This window comes from Ostrinia nubilalis, chromosome 4 (assembly GCF_963855985.1).
Source record: "Ostrinia nubilalis chromosome 4, ilOstNubi1.1, whole genome shotgun sequence".
NCBI classification, from domain to species: Eukaryota; Metazoa; Arthropoda; class Insecta; order Lepidoptera; family Crambidae; genus Ostrinia; species Ostrinia nubilalis.
The window spans coordinates 5,371,281-5,397,483 of record NC_087091.1 but is presented as its reverse complement, the minus strand read 5'-3'; the positions used below and the strand labels follow the sequence as shown (position 1 = coordinate 5,397,483).

Genomic DNA, 26,203 nt, shown 5'->3' with positions numbered 1-26,203 from the left:
CGCGCCTCGCACGACGCCTCGTGCGCCGCGCTATGAGACGATGACGTCCGAGTGACGCCAGTGTGGTCGGGGCCTCAGCCACTGACCTGGAAGTGCTGGTGCAGGCTGTCCCTCGGCAGCGGCGCGCGGTCGGCGCAGCCCGGCGCGGGGCAGTTGTAGCGGCGCGCCTCGCACGACGCCTCGTGCGCCGCGCTATGAGACGATGACGTCCGAGTGACGCCAGTGTGGTCGGGGCCTCAGCCACTGACCTGGAAGTGCTGGTGCAGGCTGTCCCTCGGCAGCGGCGCGCGGTCGGCGCAGCCCGGCGCGGGGCAGTTGTAGCGGCGCGCCTCGCACGACGCCTCGTGCGCCGCGCTATGAGACGATGACGTCCGAGTGACGCCAGTGTGGTCGGGGCCTCAGCCACTGACCTGGAAGTGCTGGTGCAGGCTGTCCCTCGGCAGCGGCGCGCGGTCGGCGCAGCCCGGCGCGGGGCAGTTGTAGCGGCGCGCCTCGCACGACGCCTCGTGCGCCGCGCTATGAGACGATGACGTCCGAGTGACGCCAGTGTGGTCGGGGCCTCAGCCACTGACCTGGAAGTGCTGGTGCAGGCTGTCCCTCGGCAGCGGCGCGCGGTCGGCGCAGCCCGGCGCGGGGCAGTTGTAGCGGCGCGCCTCGCACGACGCCTCGTGCGCCGCGCTATGAGACGATGACGTCCGAGTGACGCCAGTGTGGTCGGGGCCTCAGCCACTGACCTGGAAGTGCTGGTGCAGGCTGTCCCTCGGCAGCGGCGCGCGGTCGGCGCAGCCCGGCGCGGGGCAGTTGTAGCGGCGCGCCTCGCACGACGCCTCGTGCGCCGCGCGCCGCCGCAGGCGCACCTCGCGCCCGCAGCCGTGACGGCACGGGTAGCGCACCATCTCAGCCACCTGCACAACACAAGTCTAGAGAGCTTGCACCACGCGTAACACGAGTCCAGTAGGCCAAAGATGCGCGCCGTGATAACTTTTATCGACGTCAAAATGTATGGGCAAAATCGATTAAATGGTGTGATAACCGCTTATCGCGGCGCGCATCTTAGGCCTACAGGCGTGAGATAAGGTGCCCGCGACAACTCAGCAACTTGGAAATGAGATACTCTTTCGCATTCAAACACCTAAACAGTTGGAAGAGTAGTCGCCCGGAAAGCGAAAGGTCGTTCGATTCCCGCCTTAGGCAGTTCGATTTTATCAAGTTGTTTATTTAAAACCCCGAGTTTTTACGTTGAACACTCGTGAAATTGCGTTAAATATCCCCCACGCCGGACTGTGCCCTCGGCTCCGTCCGCTCCGGGTGTACCAGCGGCGCTATACTGACCCCCTCCATGGCGCGGTTGCGCACGGACGAGAAGGTGGTCCGGCAGACGGGGCAGGAGGCGAGGCGCGCGCGGCAGCGGCCGCACACCAGGTGCCCGCGCCGGCACTGCGCCATCGGCTCCGTCCGCTCCGGGTGTACCAGCGGCGCTATACTGACCCCCTCCATGGCGCGGTTGCGCACGGACGAGAAGGTGGTCCGGCAGACGGGGCAGGAGGCGAGGCGCGCGCGGCAGCGGCCGCACACCAGGTGCCCGCGCCGGCACTGCGCCATCGGCTCCGTCCGCTCCGGGTGTACCAGCGGCGCTATACTGACCCCCTCCATGGCGCGGTTGCGCACGGACGAGAAGGTGGTCCGGCAGACGGGGCAGGAGGCGAGGCGCGCGCGGCAGCGGCCGCACACCAGGTGCCCGCGCCGGCACTGCGCCATCGGCTCCGTCCGCTCCGGGTGTACCAGCGGCGCTATACTGACCCCCTCCATGGCGCGGTTGCGCACGGACGAGAAGGTGGTCCGGCAGACGGGGCAGGAGGCGAGGCGCGCGCGGCAGCGGCCGCACACCAGGTGCCCGCGCCGGCACTGCGCCATCGGCTCCGTCCGCTCCGGGTGTACCAGCGGCGCTATACTGACCCCCTCCATGGCGCGGTTGCGCACGGACGAGAAGGTGGTCCGGCAGACGGGGCAGGAGGCGAGGCGCGCGCGGCAGCGGCCGCACACCAGGTGCCCGCGCCGGCACTGCGCCATCGGCTCCGTCCGCTCCGGGTGTACCAGCGGCGCTATACTGACCCCCTCCATGGCGCGGTTGCGCACGGACGAGAAGGTGGTCCGGCAGACGGGGCAGGAGGCGAGGCGCGCGCGGCAGCGGCCGCACACCAGGTGCCCGCGCCGGCACTGCGACATCGGCGGCTCCATCCACTCCAGGCACACCGGGCACTCCAGCAGACGAAGCAGGCTCTGCAATTTGAAAGCACAAATTGTTACGAAAATACTGATGCAATTTTGCTCAATAAAGGCCAGGGCAGACCTGGACAGGTGCAGCGAAGCGTCGCAAAGTTTGAGATTCCAAACGTCTTTTCGCTTTGACTTACCAGAGTTACCAGATCTACTTTGGTCCTTAGGCTGCTGGCTCAAATTTCGCGAGCAACGGGACGGCAGCGGCGGCGCGGAAGCAGCAGGATTTTTTGGGTAAAATCAAATACATCGGACCTCTAATACAGCGGCGCGGCAGCGAGCGACGAGCGGTGGACTCAGTAAAGCGGTGACAGCCCATGTGTCTGGGCGCGTTAGAAATTTCGTTCCCGAATATAAACAATTACCTTGATGACCGCTATAGTGTCGCGCGATCTACCCGCTGGTTTCTGGCCGCCGCCGCCGCGCCGCTGCCCGCAAAATTCGAGGCAGAGCAGCCTAATAGGACTTGTTGAACTTTTCTTGAAAGTTTCAAGTTCCGATAATATTGGATATTTTCGAAACTGTGCTTGAAACACACCTGATTGAATTCCTTTACGGTGACGGGCTCTCCTTCCTCTGGAGCGGTGAAGGAGTTGCTTGCTTCCCTCTTTCTCTTTCGCTCCGGGCTTTGCAGCCCATCAGTAGCATCCACTTCATTTGTAGCTGCAGCTCCCTAAAATAAATTAAAAATGTATTGTTTTAACTTCCATCCAATTAAGTAAATACTAGTATACTCATGGTCGCTCAACGGGATAAAGTAGTGAAAAAAGCTGGATTAGACTTATGGGGCGTGTAAAAGCGCTTTAAAAGCCTATTTGCAGAAACAAATATTTTTTGACGTCACGGCGTGTCAATGGAGTGGTTAGCGGTTACCTCGTTGAGAACCACGACGGAGCTAACGACATTGTCGTTGTTATTGTTGTTGTTTTCCTCGGTCGTGGCGTTTGCTTCCGTCTCATCGGGTGCGTCTATTTCGACGATTTCTTCCTCTAACGAGACGCCTCCATTTGAGGAGTTGTTTGATATTTCCACTGCAAAATAGACGAATAGATGGATAAATACTATAATGCACACTACACAATATAAGAAAATAAAGAAATACACAAAAGAAACGACACTATTGAGGCGGTTTTACGCTCTGAAAATATAAAACGAATAAATGTAATTATTTATCGACGCGTGTACTTTATTTTAATTTAATTATGGTAAAGGTATGAATCAATTTACCATCAATAGGCTCATCTGATGCGTCAGCGATAACTTCGGCTTCGGCAGCGGGGGTGGTTGTGTTGGTTTCAGGGACATCTGAAACAAAAGCACTGATAGTAGGAATGATATTTGAAGTACCTAACAAATTATAAGACATACCCAACTATTGTCCTGCCTGAGACCGATAAATGGACTATCATCTCTCGGCCGGTTTGGCCGTCAATGAAGCTCATAAACTAGTGAAGACCGAGTAGTCCTGGGGGACAGTTCTATACCAAAATGTATACATCATGCTTGGCTTGAGTTTTTCTCACTATCTTCTAGTAAGATGTACTGAAATTATTTTCATGTCGCGCGCCATTTCAAAGAGTTTCCCGCGTCACAAGTTGTCGCGGACCCCACCAAGGCGGAGCGGAACGGAGAAATGTATTGAATAACCAATCAGATTTTATTGAGATTGAATGAAATTGACAGAATGAAATCTGAATCTTAGCTCCCCCTTTGTGGAAACCGGGCCTTAGGTTAATAAAGGTTAGATCAACGAAGTGTCACCTCACCTTCAATCTCGACGACAGGAATCGGCGGAGGCGGCGGCGGCGGCGGCGCGGCCGGCATCGTGAAGAGCTGGCGCGTCTCGCCGGCCGCGGGCGCCGTGCTCTGCCGAAGCGCGCGCGCCCCGCCCGAGGCTTGCACCTGCTCCGGCCGCGCGCTTGCTGCACTTAACATCCACCGCTCTGTACCACACGCCTTCGTCAGTCAACACCATAAAGGTACAAGCACAAAATATAACAGAAGGTAAACTCCATTCTAAACGCGCTCGAGGTACGCACACATTGACACCGCTCACGTACGCGTTATCTTGGAATGTCTCGGACGAATGCAAGCGCGACTGACGTTCGCTTATGAGTTACGCGGCTCACGCGTTTGAGAAATTATTTTGTTTGTGCGAAAATGAGTGAACTACAAAAAGGTGTATTACAATATTTGTTCAGTAGACGGTTGCTTATACTCAACATTAAATACTGAATTTTCGTTTTTTACATTACCAGTTGATTCCAGGAGGTAAGTAAGGTATTTATTTGTATTTCAATAGTTCGTTTAACGTTGACAAATTGAAAACCAACTCAATGATTAGGAATTTTGAAGTGTTTTAAAGAGGTTTTAGGAATTATTGAAATAAAAGTACCACAAAACAAGACAACTCTAGCGCGACGGCCGAGCGTAGGTATGCAAAGCAAAGTACATACATGAGTTTACCTTCTGTTATAATTTGTGGTACAAGTCCAAGATGGACTGCAGAACGAGACTGCAATCGCAAACTGCAAACCTCTATGAAATCTGCAACGCTACGCGCGCTGCAGCTGCAAGCCGCAATGGGGATTTCATAGAGATTTGCTGTTTGCGGTTGCAGTCTGCGGTCTGCAGTCCATCTTTGACTTGTACCTTAAAGTTCATATACCTAGCGGAATAGGGCAACGAAGGCTCAGCCGAGCGAGCTGAGGTTGAGAGCTATCTGCTCTCACCTATTGTCCGGTGAAGCTGAAAAAGCCGCTCACGGCTATCAGCAAGGTCCATCCGAAAAAAAAAGCCGAGCGAGCGAGATGCCACTAGCAGCGACACTGCGTGATAAAAAGAGATGCGTGATGCGACGTCACAGAACCGTTTTTGCAACTATTTGACAGTTCGTATGCCACTCATTGGCACGCTGAAGAGCTCTGAGATTTTTTACAGATTTTACGTGAGTGAAATCGTGGAAGTTTATGAGAAATGGTGTTTCAGAAACGTGGTGATTGGTTCAGTGATTGATTATTGTACAAAACAGTGAAATAATCCTGAAAACTGACACACAAATGACATCCAGTGACATCATGAAATCGGTTTCGTTTGACAGTTCGTGGTTGTTGCTCTATTCCGAAGGAATATTAACTTTATGGTCATAACGGTGTTTCAAAACTAGACCACCTGTCTCAGACCCAACCTTGCAAAACACATACACACATTAAGCACTAAAGTTGACGTTTAATGTGGAAACAGCATTTTAAACTATACCCCGCTCCAAACAGTGGTCTAGAGCTAGACCACTGAAGCAGCAGTTTCATTTCTGCTAGCGACTAGCGTGCAGAGCTGTAAGAACTGAATACGTTACTGCGAACGTCACGTGTCACCAATATTTCTTTATATTAGAGATGAGACGTATTTACTAGAACAGATCCACACACTAGGTATTTTACAGTACTAGGCGGCACCTATTCCAATTTTTAAAATACTTGATCCACCTAGTATTTTATAAATTACACGATTTCCGACCCTACCATCAAAGTAATAAAGGTTATTATTGCGTAATCCGTAGTCGTGTATTACGCGCACCTAGTATTTCTCGCTAAGCTTATGTGCGAACGTAGAGATTCACTCCGTCTCTGTCTGACCAAACAAAGGATGATGGGCATATTGGGCGTTAAACCAACAGAAACAAAAAGTATACTAAATTAAAGCTTAATACTAGTACTTCATTTCATAGTATGACAACAACCCTGAAATACGCCGGGATACGGAGATAGAGGTCGTTGAATATGCAAAGTTTCCATAGTATTTCACATCACATTAGGGTAATAAAAATAGTATTAGGTCAATTAGATTGCTTTTATCGATCATATTGAGAGTATTGTATCATATTTTACTATCGATTCTATCGATTTAGTAAGTATGTATACCGAATAAATCATAATCGATTATTCGATTGCAATAATCGATTATATTGCTGAAAATAAGGAATTGAATTAACAATCAAATGATAGTAATGATGGTAATCAATAAAATCGATTAATCGAATTGTTAATCGATAAATCGTTATTTGGCAATATCGATTAATAATCGATCCGTGATCGATTATGCGACAACACTACAACTTAACTGGTAGAAATCCCATTGAAACATGACTGTGTTTATGTCATTTCTCTAAATGGTACCTGGGTATGGTCCTACGTTTATAATGTAGAACATGGTTTAAATATACAATTTTTTGGCCCCACTCCTGAACTGTTGGACATAATAATGGACAAATAACTTAATGTATTTAAAATGTAAGTAGATAAGTATATTAATTAATAATATTTTTTGTTTGCGCAATAAAGCACCTATTACTATTACACATAATGTCAATTTCCAAGCAAACCCGGGAGTTTTTGGTAGTTTTTTATATGAAAATATATTTCTGATATTAAGTCCTAACAAATAATAGTAGTTACATTTCTGTTGGTTTTACGCCCAGATTCCATAGAAAAGTGCCCATCATCCTTTGAGCGCGACGAAGCAAACGCACACAAACGTAGTCAAACCATATTCATGTAAATAAGAAAAAATATGTAAATATTTTTATGAAATTGATATCTTTTAAATACGCCAACTTTTAAGTTGACAGTCCAAAGACTGTTGAAGTATGAAGGGAGGAATTATTATTCAATTTCAAATTGCATTATTCATACTACGGTTATATCTTTTCAAAAAAATATATTGTATTTTAAAGTCATATTACGTGGATTAGTCCGCACTAGTCGCGTCAAGTATGCTAATTTACTACGTACTAGGTGGAATAGGTATTTGGATCGAGTATTAATAAATACTAGGAATAGGTGCACCTAGTATCAAATTTACCTAGTATAACCCATCTCTACTTTATATACATTCAATATCAAAAATACAATTATTTGTATATAATTTTAAAATTTTGGAATAAGACTGTCCAACGCTAAGTTGACATGTTATTATTTATTATTATTAAAAAGAAAAAGACAACGAACCGCATCTATGGCTGTCCCAGCTCACTGTGCTGCGGCTATTTTGAAGCCGCTTCAGCGCCAGTTGGGCCCTGTTCTTCGTCAAGGTCAGGTGGGTCACTTCTGGCGTACTCGTCGACGCAAAAACTGGATTACGCGTTGTGGTTGCTAAAAAGACCGTAAAATACCGTTAAATTTTGAATAAACTTGAAAAAATCGGATTGCCTAAGGTGGGAAACGAATCTCTCACCATCTGAGCTGCTTAGACACATTCCCACTTTAGGCAATTCAAGTTTATTTAAAATTTACTTTGAAATGCGACTCTTAACGCTAGAAATTTATTATAGCTAAATGCCGTTAATTTTGTTTTCAGCGCTTGGTTAACTAAGAGTGGTAACGATAAACTGAGAGTTTTTGAGTTTAAGAGCAATGAGATTGTTTAGTTTGCTGGTGAGCTATTTTTAAATATTCTAATAACAAAGTAGGATGTATCACAATGGTTAACATGGAATCTATTTCACAGTAAAAATGGAATCTATTAGTTTATAAATGAGGCGCCTGTCTTTATTAGTTGGACCTGGGCACACAGTTGTTTGATTTGTTAGTAGGCATTATGAACTTGAAGAGAGCTGTATATTATAAGTAAGTAAGCCATGATGCAAATCTAGAATAAATTTTAATGGTTGTATTTATGATTATGTTATAATGTCGTGTGCCCCGTGACGTTCGCAGTGGCAAAGCAAAACAAAGCAACCACCACTAAAAAGTAGCTTTTAGAAGCTAATATGATACAATGAATGTTGTTAGATCAAGTCATTCAAGAAAACTTTCCAGATAAAAAAGCCAAAATAAGAATTTTATAATTTTTCCAGTTTTGAAAAAAACACTTTTTGACAACTGCAGTCGAGGGCATACACACCTTTTAGTGTCACCAGCTTAGACAGTTTTTGCTGGGTTTTGAAATAAGAAACTGAAGAGACAACGATAAAATAAAAGCTGCATGCACAAGACACTGGTTGCCGACCCCTGCATTAGATGAAAAATATCTAATTCTAAACTCGGCGCAAAGACTCGTGGCAGGCGACGTAATTATTAAAACAGCTATTAACGTTTTCTCTCGCACTCACACTGGTTATGGGTGACGTTACACAGAATCAGGCAATTTATAATCCTACTAATAGTATGGATGTCTGCTCTGGATGTCAACATGTTTGTTAAATTGTTACTCTTTTACGCAAAAACTACTGAACGGATTTCGACGAAACTTTACAGTATTATTGTTTATAACCCAGAATAACATATAGGCTATAATTTATGACGATATGTGACAAACCTTTCAATAAATAAAGACGTGAAATATTTACATAAAAGCGCCATCTTTCAACATTGCTTTTGACGTTCGTAAATATTCATGCGGACGACGAAGCCGTGCAACGCCATCTATCAAGCGCTGTTCAAACTACTGTTTTTGACGTTCGTAAATAATATTGAAATATTATTAAATAAAGAAAGGACATCATCCATTTTGGTCCAAAATCAAAAGTGCCGGCCAAAAAATAAAAGTGCTGTATTCTGATAGAATACGTCCGCCTTAGCATTTATTACTATGGCACCAAAGCTGTAGCACCACTGTGCATCGTAGTATTTGAGTTCTAAAAATATATGAAACGACTGACTTTGATCTCAAATACGACAAATACGACGCACAGTGGTGCTACAGCTTTGGTGTCATAGTAACAAATGCTAAGGCGGACGTATTCTGTCAGAATACAGCACTTTTTTTTATTGGCCGACATTTTTGATTGCGAACAAAAAATGTATGAATCGTCGATGAATTTTAGATCTCAAATACTCGACGCACAGTGGTGCTACAGCTTTGGTGTCATAGTAACAAATGCTAAGGCGGACGTATTCTGTCAGAATACAGCACTTTTTTTTTATTGGCCGACATTTTTGATTTTGAACAAAAAATGTATGAATCGTCGATGAATTTTAGATCTCAAATACTCGACGCACAGTGGTGCTACAGCTTTGGTGCCATAGTAACAAATGCTAAGGCGGACGTATTCTGTCAGAATACAGCACTTTATTTTTTATTGGCCGACACTTTTGATTTTGAACAAAAAATGTATGAATAGTCGATGACTTTTAGATCTCAAATACTCGACGCACAGTGGAGCTACGGCTTTAGTGCCATAGTAACAAATGCTAAGGCAGACGTATTCTATCAGAATACAGCACTTTTTTTTGTTGGCCGGCACTTTTGATTTTGGACCAAAAATATATGAAACGTGGATGATGTCCTTTCATGTATTTGAATCACAGTGTACCATCGGTTAAAACGGGGTCCACGCATACGAAGTCGCGGGCGGCCGCTAGTTCGTAATAATTAATAAAATATTGGCGAGTGTGCATCTGTTTCAAATTACTTATGGCCCCGCCAGACACGAGTCTTTGCATCAAGTATAATCACTTACCACGCGTCGCCGTACCGGCATTGGCGGCGCGGTTCTGCCGTGGGAGTATCTTGGTGAGCTTCTTGAAAGCGAACAGCCGTTGCATGTTCTCAGCGGGCGTAGGGCGCACCTCGCGAAGTTCTGCGGCCGGCGTGTGGATCACAGAGCGCATCGGCATCGGGAACGGCTGGCTTATTGGCTGGATGTCCAGCATCCTGGCACCGCATGTACTGTAAACAGTTAGGTCGAAAATGGCCTGAACTGCTTCGAGAAAAGGAAATGGCCTGAATGAGGGCTATCGTTTTAGCGCTCACCAGTTAGCGCCACTGTAGAGTAAGGTCCTATCACTTGCTAATAGCGAAGACAGTGGCGCCAACTTGTGAGCGCTAAAGTGGTAGGAGGACTATCGTATTTGCACTCATCAAGATGGCGCCTCTGTAGAGTAAGGTCCTGTCAATCGCCAGGGGTGCCAACTGTTAAGTATAAAAACGTCCTCATTGCTTCGAAAAAAGGATGGTACGGCCGTGCCGCTCTTTTGCTCGACTTGGTGGGGGCACGGCAGATAAATGTATCCATGGCCAACCTGGAAATTATTTTAGCACATGGACTGCAAAGAGATATAAATGTAGCCTTGGCTAATCTGGAAATCTTTGGGGACGGCCTATGTTCAGCAGAGGATGTCCTGTGGCTCAAATGATGATGATATCCTTGGACGTTTTACACTGCGCCGCCTAAACCCAAACTAAGTAAAGCCTGCATTATGGGTACCATAAAATAGATAAAAACATTTAGTACTCTCTAAAACATAAATGTATGAGCAAAGCAGTTGGTCATCAAAGGTCAAATTGTTTTTATAGTGAATTCGCTTTAGCTTTTATCATTCAAGTTAAAAAAAAAACAAAGATATTATATTACAGAAATACTTACTGTGTTCCAGCAATCGGTTTATGAGCATGAGCATGAGTATGTGTATGAGTGTGTGTGTGTGTGTGTAATGGCCAGTATAAGTCTCTCTCTTGCTTCACTTGGACCCTTTGAACCGGTATAATCGGTGATGTTGGCAGTGTAGGCAGCTGTTGTAGACCTGAATTTAAAAAATATTAGTGTAAATATTGTAATTTTAATGATGCAAAACAATATTTAATTTTAAACTTTTGTGTTGCATACATCAGGCAAATACAGGTAATATTCAGTATTACCTGCATATCGCGTTAAAACCTGTTTAAATTAACAAAACAATATTATAGTTGAGTTTAGGTTGTGTACACTTACCACTAGTACCAGGCATATCTGCAACGCTGGTCCGATTCTCGTAGGTTGTCCTCAACAGCATATTCACTTCTGACATATGAGGATCTTCGTCATCTGTAACATTTTTAACAACCCTCTTTAATCTTAATTATAGTCATTTTTGCCTCTAAGAAGTGGTCAAAAATAATTAAGTCTTCTTGTCAGCTTATTGACTAGTACAAGGAATTTAGTCAAGAATGATGTAGAATACAAGCATGCAAGCTAGGCAAGTGAAGTTCATACTATGTAGGTAGGTATTTTGTGTTTTAAATACTCATACACTTTGAGCCTTCTTTAAATAGGTAAAATAAAGACACATTGTTTTGAAATATCATAAAAATTATGTCAATTAATTGCTGCTAGTAACAAAATGAACTGCATTTATGGGTGTATCTAACCACCACAACATGTCTTTTAAGTACAGACATTTACTCTATCTTTACATCATTACAATTTTTTAACAATATCTGCTCACAGTTTTTCTAAGTTTTACATCTACCTTTTCATCAGTTCTATGTGTGGGTAGTACACATAGAAACTGAATAGTCTATTATTTTTTTAAATACTAAAAAAGTAAAGAAAATAATCCCCAACCCTCTAACCAAACAAAATGTCTTCAGAACAACAAAATCGATTTTATGATAGGTAGGTACTTCACATGAACTCAATAAACATCAAATATTGTTTTAGTTCTAGTTACTGACTAGCAGTAATTTAAGTGTGTTTAGCTTTAAGCGAATAAATGTTATTAATCGATAAATATTACGGAAAATGGGTACCTATTTTACTAAAATAATTTGTGTCAAAATTTTAATACCATTTTTCCAACCCTCATCCCTCCCAAGCTTAATTATTAACCATTCATATTCCCATAGCGTTTTTAATTCAATGTAAGATATTTAAGTAAGTAAATTTGAAAATTTAATGCCAATAAATACGCATTTATGCATAATACGCACCAGAACTCCATGGGTACTCGGTTATACCAAGAGATTTTTTCAAATGCTCTTTTCTGCTCATTCTAGTTCTAAACTATTATTGACTATTATTGATTACTTTCTAAATATAAAACGCTGGATATTTGAACACCAATGTAAGATATTTAATACAAAATTGGCACCTCGGCAAAAAGAAAAATTGAGATCCCAAAATACCTATCCGTGCAAAATACAGAAAATTGATTGATGCAGCAAATTGACATTTGACGTTTTGTTTTGTTGTTGTTGTCATGATGCTCTATGGTTGTTGTGTTCTACCACACCACAGAAAATAAATAATGCACGAAAAATGAGCGTGTGAGCTCTCACGTCTCACTTTTCTCATGAAAATCTCCTTGACAAAAAATAGTGCAAAATAGGGTGCAGTCCTGTTGTCCCCCCTGCTTGGCCCCCCTGGGGGAGCCAACAGGATTTCGAAATCCTGTTGTCCCCCCTGGCTAGGGGAGACAACAGGACTAGATTTTTAGTCAATGATTTGAGGACTGTTGTCCCCCCTGGCAAAAATTATTTAAAAGCCATAAATATTTATAGCATAATTTATGAAAAACTGTACTATTTTACTGAATGCCAAATTGCCAAACTGAATACCTAAACGTTTGTCAAGCAGGTAATAATTACAATTTTGATAGGTATTATTGCCGGCCGGTATTAACTAACACCTACAAACTTGAAATTTGGCAGGTAGGTTCCTTATAGGGTGTAGACATCCACTAAGAACGGAATTTATTTATAATATGACGAAATAATATGACGAAATCGCGGGCGGCCACTAGTTGAATCACTGTCACTAAGCAAGTAATTTGTTGAATATTATGATTAATTTAAAATTATTCAGTTTTAGCATCCTACCTACTAATGTTGTAAGTAAATGCGGAAGTTTGTGAGTATGGATGTTTGATACTCTTTCACGTAAAATAAACGGATTTTTACTTAGGTACACTTGATAAACTTTACAGTAGATAATATTTTTTATACATGAGATGAGAATAGCATAATAGAGGTACTTAGCTTTTGCCTACGGCTTTGTCCGTGTAAAATTTGGTCTGTCACTGAAAAAATATAGAGCGCACCACTGTTTCAAAAACCGGGATAAAAACTGTCCAACGACTTTTCCCAGGACTCAAAACTATCTAAATATCAAAATCGGTTCAATGGTTTAGGCGTGAATTCGTAACAAACAGACAGATAGAGTTACTTTCGAATTTATAATATTATTTAGTAGGGATAATTCATAACGATCAGTTAAAAGCAAGTAAAGCAGATTTTGAAATATTCTAAAATAGTACCTTTACCAAGAACTTATATTTTTTTCGTTATCCAAATGTTAATTATTAATTGACATACGTTTAGGTATTCAGTTTGGCAATTTGGCATTCATTCAGTTACTCCAGTCCTTCTTAAATGTTATAAAAATTTATGGCTTTTAAATAATTTTTGCCAGGGGGGACAACAGTCCTCAAATCATTGATTAAAAATCTAGTCCTGTTGTCTCCCCTAGCCAGGGGGGACAACAGGATTTCAAAATCCTGTTGGCTCCCCCAGGGGGGCCAAGCAGGGGGGACAACAGGACTGCACCCAAAATAGTCGTTTATCTTAAGGCTTGGTATTTCTGCTAAAGTAGGTATTTCGCGCTGTCAAAATCTGCGCGCGCAATACTTCGCCGAAGACAGCGCGCCAAAGAGCTCTTGCGGCTACACAGTATAGAAATACGCAGTTTGGAAATACGCAGTTGGTTAGGTTAGGTTGACTTCCTTTTTTTTTTTTTTTTTTTATGTGATAGGAGGCAAACGAGCAGACGGATCACCTGATGGTAAGCAATTGCCGTCGCCCATGTACACCCGCAACATCAGTGAAGTCACAAGTGCGCTGCCAACCTTTTAAATCCCATTCCCCCCCAATTGGGCCTCCGGTATCCTCACTCACTCGGCGAAACACAGCGCAAGCGCTGCTTCATGCCGGTTTTTTGTGAGGCCGTGGTATCACTCCGGTCGAGCCGGCCCATTCATGCCGAAGCGTGGCTCTCCCCTTCCGTTCAAGCGTCACACTCACAGCACTTTCTAATACAAATCATATCCAAGTGATACACATTAAAACAACTTTCAAAAATTTTGGAAATATATTTTAGAATCGAATAAATATAGAATATAACTGCCAAAGTAAACACGGTTCAAAGAGGCGTGGCGTCACCCGACCTTCCGGAAGTTCCGCGCCGGCTAAAAGAATTTCAAGATTACGTCACCCGACCTATCGGTAGATCCTCGGGAGCTTGAGCGATTGGAAAAACATTTTATGATCAGTTACTCGTAGTAGCGATTATTTAGAGCTTGGATAATAAATTATAGTTGTTACAATTCACAAAGCTTTGCATGTGGTTAATTACATTAATCAGTACACGCATCAATTTTGTTCAGTCTTTTTGTTTATTAATAAATAAAAAATATCATACTAAAATTGCATACATATTTGTTTGTATTGGTCTGGGTGTTTTCTTTCCATAATTTATGTATAACGTATGTACGGGGCTCTGTATCGAAAATCACTATGAGCAATAAGCATCACACACGGTTACCTGGAGTGCATTACCGCAGCAAAAAGCTTGCCATCTTAAATGAACGGTATAATATCGAGGTTTCGTCAGTACAGTTGCGAACAAAGGTGTTTGTGTAGTGTAGTTGAGTTGAGAGGTCATTGAAATAATAAAACGAACATTTTATTTTTTAAATAAATTTTAAAAATAATTTACATTACAGATAACAATGAGAGGATGACATTGCAAGGTGGTGCCAGTCCAGTCTTAAATCCGTTGATATATGCTGCATCTGCCATGTTTTTGGCTAAAAGATTCTTCTATCTTGCAGTTTAGACTTTTATTACAGACCTCAGACAGTATTTTTGGAAAACTTTTACACATGGTGGAGGAAGGGACGCTCTAGAGACTCAAGTCTAGAAGGAGTCACATGAACTCCAAGTTTTAAATCCGTTGACATCTGCTGCATCTGCCATCTTTTTGGCTAGAAGATTCTTCTATCTTGCAGCTTAGACCTTTAGCTACAGACCTTAGACAGTATTTTTGAAACATTCTTACGCATGGTGGAGGAAGGGACGCTCTAGAGACTCAAGTCTACAAGGAGTCATATGAACTCCAGTTTTAAATCCGTTGACATCTGCTGCATCTGCCATCTTTTCAACCGACTTCAAAAAAAGGAGGAGGTTCTCAATTCGACCCGTATGTTTTTTTTTCTATGTTTGTTACGCGATAACTCCGCCAATTATGAACCGATTTGAACAAATCTTTTTTCGGCGTATAAGTAATACCTCAAGGGTGGTCCCATTTAAATTTAATAATAAAAAAACAACCCCCAAGGGTGGAAAATTGGGGATAAACTTTTTATACGCAATATCTCCGCCGATTATAAACCAATTTGAACGATAATTTTTTTGTTGAATAGGTATTATCAAAAGGGTGGTTTCATGCGAATTTGAAGAAAATATTTCACCCCGAAGGTTGGAAAATTGGGGATAAACTTTTTTATACGCAATATCTCCGCCGATTATGAACCAATTTGAACGATTATTTTTTTGTTGAATAGGTATTATTTGTGTTCACGCATTTGAAGTCGGTTTTTTTTTTTTTTAAAGTTATATTATTGGTTAGAAGATTCTTCCATCTTGCAGCGTAGACCTTTAGCTACGGACCTTAGACAGCATTTTTGTGAAAATTCTTACGCATGGTGGAGGAAGGGACGCTCTAGACACTCAAGTCTACAAGGAGTCACATGAACTCCAGTTTTAAATCCGTTGACATCTGCTGCATCTGCCATCTTTTTGGCTAGAAGATTCTTCTATCTTGCAGCTTAGACCTTTAGCTACAGACCTTAGACAGTATTTTTGTGAAAATTCTTACGCATGGTGGAGGAAGGGACGCTCTAGAGACTCAAGTCTACAAGGAGTCATATGAACTCCAGTTTTAAATCCGTTGACATCTGCTGCATCTGCCATCTTTTTGGCTAGAAGATTCTTCTATCTTACAGCTTAGACCTTTAGCTACAGACCTTAGACAGTATTTTTTATTATTTATTTGTGTCAGTGTGCTCTTCTAAAGAGTGTAAGACGATTGTATGTAGGTACTATTAAAATGTAATTTTAACTCATTGGTTTTGTCTCATATTTGAGGAATGTACTATGTATCATGAGTAGAGTCTTCGTTTAAAAGGATGCGAACGATTTAAATTTCAATAGGTAGACAAAATTGATAATTTTTAATTATCAAAAATTTAAGCTTTCTCCAGTAACACTGATATTATTATACTGTGACTCATCAAAGTCATCATTGTCAAAAATATTGACAAATCGCGAACTGTCACGGCCAAAAAACTGACACGCGTCCGTCCTCCGTAAGCGCCACCGCGCGACTGATTGAGATTGTCCAAGCCGTCATGGACGTTTTGTTCCACATTTTTTAACATAGTAACTAAATAAGACGCAATATAAAAATTTCATCCGTTAAAAGCCCTCAAGTTATTTCTGAACTTTAGTTTAGTAAAAGATTTAGAATCTCAAATCGCTTATTTTAAAAATAAAACCATAAATAGAAAACGAATAGAGGTAACTTTGGGAATTTATTCTATCGAGTCAACTTCATCAAATCGTGTTTCCATCCGTTAATATAGATGACCCACGCTGAACTGTCCCGCCAAACTCAATGACAGGGGGGCGCTACCATCGTTCAACTATATGGTTTCCAACATGGCAAAAATCTGAATCAGCGATCCGGTATTGACGGTGGCGCCCCACTGTCAATGTCATCGACAGGACAGTCCAGTATTTTGGAACTATAGCCCTAGAAAATAGCCTCAACTATGTCCAATAAAAATCTTAGCCTTTAATTTTACTGTTTAGTACCTCAAAAATGAAAAATGAAAACCTCATTTTCGCCATTTTCTCTGCTACCCGGCCTTAATCCCTCATGTAATTACAGACGAATATAAGGCGACAATTAATTATACTTGCTCAGTGAAGGCGATTTTTATAAATTATTGAGAGATTTGAGAGGATCGAGCTCACTCTCAGTATACTTTTTATCTGTGCTTTAGTCTATTGCTTGCTGTCATTTCTGTCAACAAACATTTCCGTTTTTCTTCGATCGTATCGTGATTCGTGCGGATGTTTTGCGCGCCGGCCGCCGGTTAATGCTGATCAAGATACAAGTGTTTGATAAAAGCAATATTCTACTATCAGAATGGCTGATCTTCCTTTTCAAGCGGAATATGCTAAATCAGGGCGAGCCTCATGTAAAAATTGTAAACAGAAAATTGATCAAGGGACCTTACGCATAGCTCGTATGGTGCAGGTTAGTACATGAATCCGTGAATCCGGTATTCTACGTAGTAAGAAAAATAACATTTATTATGATTTACTTAGATAATGTAGCTTTAATATGTATTTGAAAGCAATTGATTTTATTTCATTTAAGATGGCTTTTATTGCCAAATCTGCATGCAGTCAATAGAAGTCTTTGTTATTTTTTATGACTTGTTTTTGTTGACCAAAATCATACACATTTTAGTAAAATCAATGGTAAAGGTTCAGCAGTGGCCGTCCTATGGCTGAAATGATGATGCTGAAAGGTTTATCAGATTGATTTACATGGAAAGGACCCTTAATATAATTAATAATGTCTTTTAAATACCTGTATCGAAAAAACATTATACCTAATTACTATTCTAAAACATTATTAAGATTTTTTTATAACAATTTGTAATAACCAATAACTATGAATATACAAGAATTACAAGTATTTGTTTCCTACTGAATATGAATAAATATTGAAATAAATAAATAATGTATTTATTGCCTTCGAACCTGCAATTTAATGAAGAAAATACTGTTGAGTTTAAGGATTTCCAAATCAAATAATCTATTTCCATCATGAATGCCAACACTTAACACTAGAGTACACGCGTGGCCTACTATAGTAGACCAGAGTAACGGGGTAAGATTTGCAACAAATGGATTTACCACGTGTAGCAGGCAGCAAAAAGTCTTGAATACTATGACAGATAAAAAATCATATTTTTCCTGTAATTTTTTATTGTTGATATTGTTGATCTCAGAGTGCAATTTTAGTCCAAAAATGTTTGATTCCAAATGGTTATTTAGAATTTTAGAGAATCTATCATAAATTAAAGAACTATAATAAATACTTTTATCATTTACATAGTAGTTTTATTCATTATTTTTAAAGATTAGCCCCTCGTACTAAGCTAAATATGCTTGATCCACGAGTGAGCTCACCACAGTAGTCGAGCGGCGGCGGGGACCGAACCCGCGTTCCCCGGATCACGAGTCGGCCAGTCCGACCCTTTACGTTCGGCTATCGTGGCTTTTAAATTGCTTACAAACTGATTTACAGTGTTTTAAATTGGCTTACCAGGGTAGGCCGCGCTTGTATTGTGGTGTAAAAAAAGGGGGCGCGTGTACTGTACGGCGTTTCTTCTCAGCACTTGCCATATGTTTGTCTCGAAGCGCTGGTAGGGCCCAAAAGATAAGGAGACATGTAAAGTGCCCCATAAGGGCTACCTTTTCTTTTTTTATGTAAATAACATTTTGACGTTCATAAGTGCCACTTGTGGTCTAAACTGAATAAATATTTTTGATTTTGATTTTGTAGTGTTAACTATGTACTCTCACTTATTTACTGTTTGTAGAGTGCTTTCCATGATGGTATGCAGCCCAACTGGTACCATGAGGACTGCTTCTTCAACAAGCAGAGACCCACCAGCCACACTGAGATCGGCAACTTCAATAGACTCAAAATGCAGGATCAGAAGAACCTCAAAGCTAAGATAGGTAAGCATTGTTTAGCTTTATTCTTCGGCAGCAGCTTTATACAGGGTGTTTGTTTATAGTTGATCAAACAAAAAGGGTTTATACTTCCACTACTTGAGTAGTGCTAACTACTATTTCTATATCTGAATTGTAAAATTTTTTGTTATCCTAAATAAAAATAAAATAAATAAATATTAATATCAAATTCTGAAAAAAAAAACATTTCTTTACTAAATGACTGAAAAGAAAGATAATTTTTTTGATTAATTGTACTTCAGTACCTTGACAAAAGTAACTTTTGAGCAGTAAATAAAATCAATCAAGTGTGATTGAATTAACCTTTAAAAAATACTTTTAGTATTGTGTATTATATTAACCTATAAAAATACTTTTAATATTGTTTTAAATTGGTTTTGAACATGAGATACACTCATATCTAATTTGTAGAAGAGTCATCTGGCATTGTAATGCCAGAAACAAGTGCGAAAGGAAAAAAAGGGAAGGCAGCTAAAAGACCTGCATCTGCTGCGCCAACTGGCGCGCTTAGAGACTTCGCTGTTGAATACTCTAAGAGTAGCCGGGCGACCTGCAGGCATTGTGAGATTAAGATTTGTAAGGTAACTAAGAATGTTGTTTTTTTCTGTTCTTTATACTTTATCTGCAATCAGTCTCATGACTATGAGCGGATGAGTTGTAGTGTCCCTTGCATGTTATGTGTCTTCTCCACTGAGAATACTACTTATTTATGTATTTCTACCAGGGTTCGAGGATATATATCAAGGGATATATATCAAGATATACAGGGTGTTAGGTAAATGGGTATATGAGCCGACATTAGCCCATGTTAACATGGTCATATAGATGGTATGGTGAAGTCAGAAAATTGATATCTTCATTTTAATCATTTTAATTTTCATACAAATCGGATTTTATAAAATTTATTTTGTATGAAAATTAAAAAAATTAAAATTATGATATCAAATTTCTGACTTCACCATACCATTTATATGACCATGTTAACATGGGCTAGTGTCGGCTCATATACCCATTTACCTAACACCCTGTATATCGGATATATATCCGATATATATCAAGCCGGTTTTGATGATATATATCAACTTTTAAAATTTGTTACTGTATTTGTACTTTTTGACATAAGATTTTTATTTTTTTAGTTGATTTTGCCGTATTTCAAAGATATTTTATGTTTTTGCTTTATTTGTCTGATTTTAAATTTTAAAAACATTAAAAACATGTTTATGTAACACATATGCAATAGTATTCATGAATAATACAATAAAATAATACTATGGCTTTCATACAAAATTGATATATATCAAAGTTGATATATATCGGATATATATCATAAATATCCGATATTTTGATATTTATAATAAATATCGGATATTTTCGAACCCTGATTTCTACATTCTCCAGTGCAGATTTAGGATGTCATGCCTCTAAATAAAATAAATAATAATGGTTGTATGTGGAACATATTCATGAAGTAGTTTCCATCATTCGTTTTCAGCCAAATGACGTCCACTGCTGGACAAAGGCCTCTCCCAAGGTTTTCCACAGTTTCCATCATTATGTAATAAATTTTTGCTGGTGGCCAAGGAAATAATAATTACTAATTTGCTGGTCTATAGAAAGTTCAAGGTTTATTAAACTTTGACTTAGTAGGATTAATAACAAATCTCTAGATGTAATCTAACAAACCTCACTTCAATATAGACTGTCTACAAGGTGTTAAATAATTTTAGGATGAAGTTCGCATAAGTAAAACTGTGTTTGACACAGAAGTGGGCAGTAAATACGGCGGGCAGCCGCTGTGGCACCATGTGAAATGCTTCGCCGAATGCAGGAATGACCTATTGTTCTTTGCGGGAGGAGAAAGTCTGCCAGGTTTCAAAACCTTATCTAGTGACGATCAGAAGATGGTTTGTGAAGAAATCAAGTAAGCGTAGTTTATTAAAATTTGCATCTTTTAGTTAGCTTTGATGCTGTCTTATAATATTTGAAATTATCTTTTTTCTCAACAGACCATTGAAAACAGATGAAGTTCCAGTGAAGAAATTGAAGGACGAACCTAAAGATGCTGCAGAGTTGAAGGAAGAACAAAAGAAAGAGAAAAAGATGGAAAAACAAAACAAATTATACTTCAAGTATCGTAATTCGTTGAGCCAACTATCAAAGAGTGATTTGCATGAGTTACTAGAAGAAAATTCTCAAGCGCTTCCTGCAGGCAAGGATGAGGTATTACGCAATTAATTTTTATATATGTAAAGAAACTAGTTTCTTAATTACTGACTATCTTCGTAAACGCGACTATTGTTTATTATTCACGATCTTCTAAAATGTCAGTATTATAAAATTAAACTTGCTTCGTAAATGACACTGATGTGTCAGATCGGAAATAAACGTGATTTGCAAGAAATAATTTATTGTAAAGATTTTAAAAAGGAATTGACAATTTAAATAATAAACTTTGAATGTCGTTTCTTTGTTTTCAGGTGAGGTTAATAGTTTTAAGTTGAACAGTGAAATTACATTGTATATTAGTGCTAATTAACAAAATAAATAAAATCTTTGTTTTCAGAGCAACACAATCTTTTAAATTGTACAATTCCCTATAAACGTCTTATAAAACGACATTTATAGTTAGAAATAAGATAAATATGGAGAAACTACGATTTAAATTTGAAGTTCAAGGGTCGGCAGATGGAAAAACCAATGTGATCTGCATAACCTCTATCGAGACACCAGACGGCCGTGTTTACGAGATTCCAGACGAGTTAAAACCAGCAAGTAAGCACAATGTCATATTAACTACGGAATTATTTACGAAAATTAAGAATACGCTTAAAAAGAGACATCAGACACGATCCTTATGGATCCCTCTTAATACGGAACTGAGAAAAACATATCTAGATGAGGGTGAAAATGTGCAATTTGGGAACCAATATTTGGATGAGACCACAGGAGAGGCAAATGCTTCATATAAAAATTCTAGTATGTCAGAAAATAAAAACCTAGGAAAAACCGCAGAACGGTTTGTAATCGAAAAATTTTCAAACAAATCATCCAGCGCTGACCAATGGATAAATGATTTCGAGAGTGAATGTGAAAGATTCCAAATTCGACACGATGAAGAGAAAATTGGGATTCTTAAACACCTCCTAGAAAAACAATGTTTGGATTGGTATGCCAGTATGCTAATAAAGATGAGTATGAATTCTGACTGGGCAAAATGGAAGAATGCCTTTTGTGAAACTTATGGTAATAAAGGTTGGTCTCAAATTAAATACGCATTTATTTTTAAATATCAGAGTGGATCTTTATTAGAATATGCTACAAAAAAGGAAAGGCTATTATTAGAGGCCAATAAGAACATTGACACGAAAACCCTGATAACTCTTATTGTCATAGGATTACCAGATTATGTAATGGACAAAATTGATAAAGAAACTATTAAAACAACGGAAAACCTTTATAATGAAATAGGGAAACATGAATCATTGATTAAAAAGAAATACAACAACAACTACAGGAAGAATACATACGAAAAGAATAATTATGAATATAAAGGAAAGATGGAGAATGAAAAAAAACCATGCAAGATATGTGAAAAATTAAATAAAGGTTCTCGATTTCATCCGGAAGAAAAATGCTGGTTCAAACAAACAGAAGAATATAATCAAAAGAGAAATAGTGGTAGAACCATAAACAATACAGTATTAGATGTGGAACTAAGTAATGAAGAAAAAAAAAACGAGTAGTAACACCATTAATTAAAATTAAACTATTATTAAATTCACAACTAGAAATATCCGGAATATATGATTCTGGTTCAAATATTTCTATAATTAACTCAAAATTAGTAAGATGGAGTGGAGAAGAAGAAGATGATTCAAAAAGAGATAGTTTAATCACGATTAATGGTGTTAAAAAGACAATTGGCTTAACAACTATTAAAATAAAAATATTTGATATAGAAGATAATGCAGATGTCTATATTATAGACGGAGAAGATTTCAAATATGATTTCCTAATTGGATTAAATCTCATACAGCAATTTCGATTGATTCAAGATGAGAATATGAAAATTACACAGAAGAAAGAGAAAATAAAAGAAGAAAAAGAATTTAGAAATGATAAAGAGAAAAATAAAGAATACCAAAACCCAGGTTCGGTGAATTTCAATGAACATATAAAAGAAGAAGATTTCAAAATAAGTATGGGAAATTTGAATACACAACAAGAAGCAGAAATACATAAACTGATAGATAAATATAAATCAATCTTTGCAAAAGATAAATATGATATTGGTACAGTAGAAAAATATGAAGCACGCATTGATTTACTAATGGACAAATACTGCAGCAAAAGGCCATATAGATGTTCAGTAGAGGACAAAAAAGAAATAGAAGAACAAGTTGCAAAACTTCTTGACAAAAAGCTAATAGAAGAATCTTATAGTCCTTTTGCAGCACCAGTAACGTTAGCTTTCAAAAAAGAAGACAATAGAAAATCAAGATTATGTATTGACTTTAGAGACCTGAATAAGATAGTCGTTCCACAAGCTCAACCATTTCCAGTCATTGATGATCTAGTAGTTAAGACAAGAAACTCAAGATATTTTACGACACTTGATATCAACTCAGCATTTTGGTCAATCCCGCTAAGAATTGAAGATAGAAAGAAAACTGCGTTTGTGACACAAGAAGGTCATTTTCAATGGACGTGTTTACCTTTCGGTCTGAAGACGTCACCAGCCATATTTCAAAGGATACTTAGTAACATATTAAGGAGATATAAACTCACGGATTTTGCAGTTAATTACATAGACGATATTTTAATATTTTCAAAAACATTTTCAGAACATATTGAACATATTACACAATTATTAGATGCTATAAAAACAGAGGGATTTAGACTTAAATTTACAAAATGTACATTTGCTTCAAATTCAGTGAAATACCTCGGTCATATAATACATAACAATACAGTGCGCCCAATAAGAGATAATTTAATATCAATTAGAGATTTTCCAATACCAAAATCACAAAAAAATATCAGACAATTTTTAGGAAAAGTAAACTTCTACCACGAATATATTCCAAATAGTACTATACTTTTAGAACCTCTACATAAATTACTAAGAAAAAATCAAAAATTTATTTGGTCTGCAGAGTGTCAACAATCATTTGAAAGTGTGAAAAAGTTATTATGCTCACAGCCTATATTAGAAATATTTGATCAAAATTTGCCAATTGAAATATATACAGACGCATCTTTAAATGGTATTGGAGCAGTGCTAAAACAAACACAACCGAACGGAAATAAAAAACCAGTTGCTTACTTTTCAAAAAAACTAAATGAAACACAAAAGAAAAAGAAAGCAGTTTATTTAGAATGTTTAGCAATAAAAGAAGCCATTAGATACTGGCAATATTGGCTAATAGGTAAATCGTTTACTGTATATTCAGACCATAAACCATTGGAAAATTTAAATATTAAGTCGAGGACAGATGAGGAATTAGGAGAATTAACATTTTATTTGTCACAGTATGATTTTAAAATTAAATACGCACCAGGGAAAGAAAATATAGAAGCAGATTGCTTAAGCAGGAACCCAGTTTTATATGCTAATGAGGATACAGATGAACAATTAAAAATTATAAATATGATAACGTTAAATGATATAATTACAGATCAGGGAGATAATGAATACATACAAAATAATAAAACAAAATTAGTGTTGAAAAATAATGTCTTTTACAAAAAAGGGAAAAAACAGGAAAAAATAATTTTAACAGAAAAATACAGCAAAGAATTAATAAAAAAAGTTCATGAGAATATGTGTCATCTAGGTGTAAAACAAATGCAAAACATAATTAGTACGTCATATACAGCAAATAACTTAACAAAAAATATAACAGAATGTTGTAAAACTTGTGATATATGTATTAAAAATAAATCAAGAGGACAAAAAAATTATGGTTTAATGTCACAATTAGGTCCGGCCACAAAACCTTTTGAAATAGTCTCAATAGACACGATTGGAGGTTTTGGAGGGTCACGATCAACAAAAAAATATTTACATCTTCTTGTAGACCACTTTTCACGATATGCTTATATTGTTACGTCTAAAACTCAAAATGCTAATGATTTCATAAAATTAATTAATAGTGTACCAGATTCAGATTCAATTATGTTTCTACTCTCTGACCAATACCCGGGAATCAATTCTAAGGAATTTAAAACTTTTTTAAATGAAAAATCAATACAAATGATCTTCACTGCAGTAAATACTCCCTTTTCTAATGGTCTAAACGAAAGACTAAATCAAACACTTGTAAATAAGATAAGATGTAAAATAAATGAAAGAAAAAATAAATTAGCTTGGACTACTGCTGCACACATTTGTGTGGAAAATTATAACAACACGGAACATACAGTTACAGGTTTTGCACCAAAATACATTTTGGACGGTACAAATATTTCATTACTGCCAGAAGAACTAAAAAAAGATATATCTGAAGATGAATGGATTAGGGATAGGAAAATAGCATTGGAAAATTCAAAAATAAACCATACATATAATAAACAATTATTCGATAAAAATAGAATACAAATAGATTTTCACATAGGAGATATGGTATATGTTGAAAATGGAAATAAACTCAATAGAAAAAAATTAGATGAACTAAAAATTGGTCCCTTTAAAATAATCGAAAAAATATCAAATTCATTATACAAAATTGATTCAGGACATAAAAAGACAGAATCAAACCTCTTTCACATTTCAAAGATTATACCAATACCAACAAAAACTAAGTAAATAAGTATAAAATAGATACATAATATATATATAAATGTTTAAGTAACATAGGTATTAGCTTATTAATCTTTATTGTAAATGAAAATTTTAGCAAAAATTTTCTCTGTCGTGGGGCGGAGATGTAAAGAAACTAGTTTCTTAATTACTGACTATCTTCGTAAACGCGACTATTGTTTATTATTCACGATCTTCTAAAATGTCAGTATTATAAAATTAAACTTGCTTCGTAAATGACACTGATGTGTCAGATCGGAAATAAACGTGATTTGCAAGAAATAATTTATTGTAAAGATTTTAAAAAGGAATTGACAATTTAAATAATAAACTTTGAATGTCGTTTCTTTGTTTTCAGGTGAGGTTAATAGTTTTAAGTTGAACAGTGAAATTACATTGTATATTAGTGCTAATTAACAAAATAAATAAAATCTTTGTTTTCAGAGCAACACAATCTTTTAAATTGTACAATTCCCTATAAACGTCTTATATATATTTTTAAATAATTAGTTTAGTATACAAAACTTTTTT

At 38.5% G+C, this 26,203-nt stretch overlaps 2 protein-coding genes and 1 long non-coding RNA gene across 4 annotated transcripts in view; 2 read left to right on the top strand and 1 right to left on the bottom strand.

Moving 5' to 3' along the window:
• Window positions 1-653: 653 nt before the first annotated feature.
• Window positions 654-12,214, bottom strand: LOC135088549 (uncharacterized). 2 transcript variants are annotated; one of them, XM_063983385.1, is made up of 11 exons: window positions 11,965-12,214; window positions 10,988-11,080; window positions 10,643-10,799; window positions 9,737-9,945; window positions 7,284-7,427; window positions 4,044-4,220; window positions 3,505-3,582; window positions 3,151-3,308; window positions 2,816-2,950; window positions 1,333-2,280; window positions 654-905 (listed from the first exon to the last, which is right to left on the bottom strand). In XM_063983385.1, exons 1-11 carry the CDS (start codon window positions 12,023-12,025, stop codon window positions 723-725), a joined length of 2,343 nt encoding a protein of 780 aa, XP_063839455.1. In that variant the 5' UTR covers window positions 12,026-12,214; the 3' UTR covers window positions 654-722. The 2 variants fall into 2 exon arrangements, with proteins under 2 accessions (XP_063839455.1, XP_063839456.1); XM_063983386.1 differs by having other exon boundaries at window positions 4,044-4,199.
• Window positions 12,215-17,150: 4,936 nt separating this feature from the next.
• The window catches only part of LOC135088547 (poly [ADP-ribose] polymerase), a 46,275-nt gene continuing 37,222 nt past the window's right edge, over window positions 17,151-26,203 (top strand). Inside the window, exons 1-5 of the mRNA XM_063983384.1 lie at window positions 17,151-17,353; window positions 18,711-18,852; window positions 19,279-19,448; window positions 20,598-20,791; window positions 20,877-21,090. Coding sequence (XP_063839454.1) covers window positions 17,243-17,353; window positions 18,711-18,852; window positions 19,279-19,448; window positions 20,598-20,791; window positions 20,877-21,090 — 831 coding nt within the window. The 5' untranslated portion in view covers window positions 17,151-17,242. The remainder of the gene's footprint in view (window positions 17,354-18,710; window positions 18,853-19,278; window positions 19,449-20,597; window positions 20,792-20,876; window positions 21,091-26,203) is intronic.
• Window positions 21,120-26,126, top strand: LOC135088548 (uncharacterized). The gene is made up of 2 exons (XR_010261055.1): window positions 21,120-21,347; window positions 21,434-26,126. It is a non-coding gene; the product is annotated as an uncharacterized LOC135088548 (long non-coding RNA).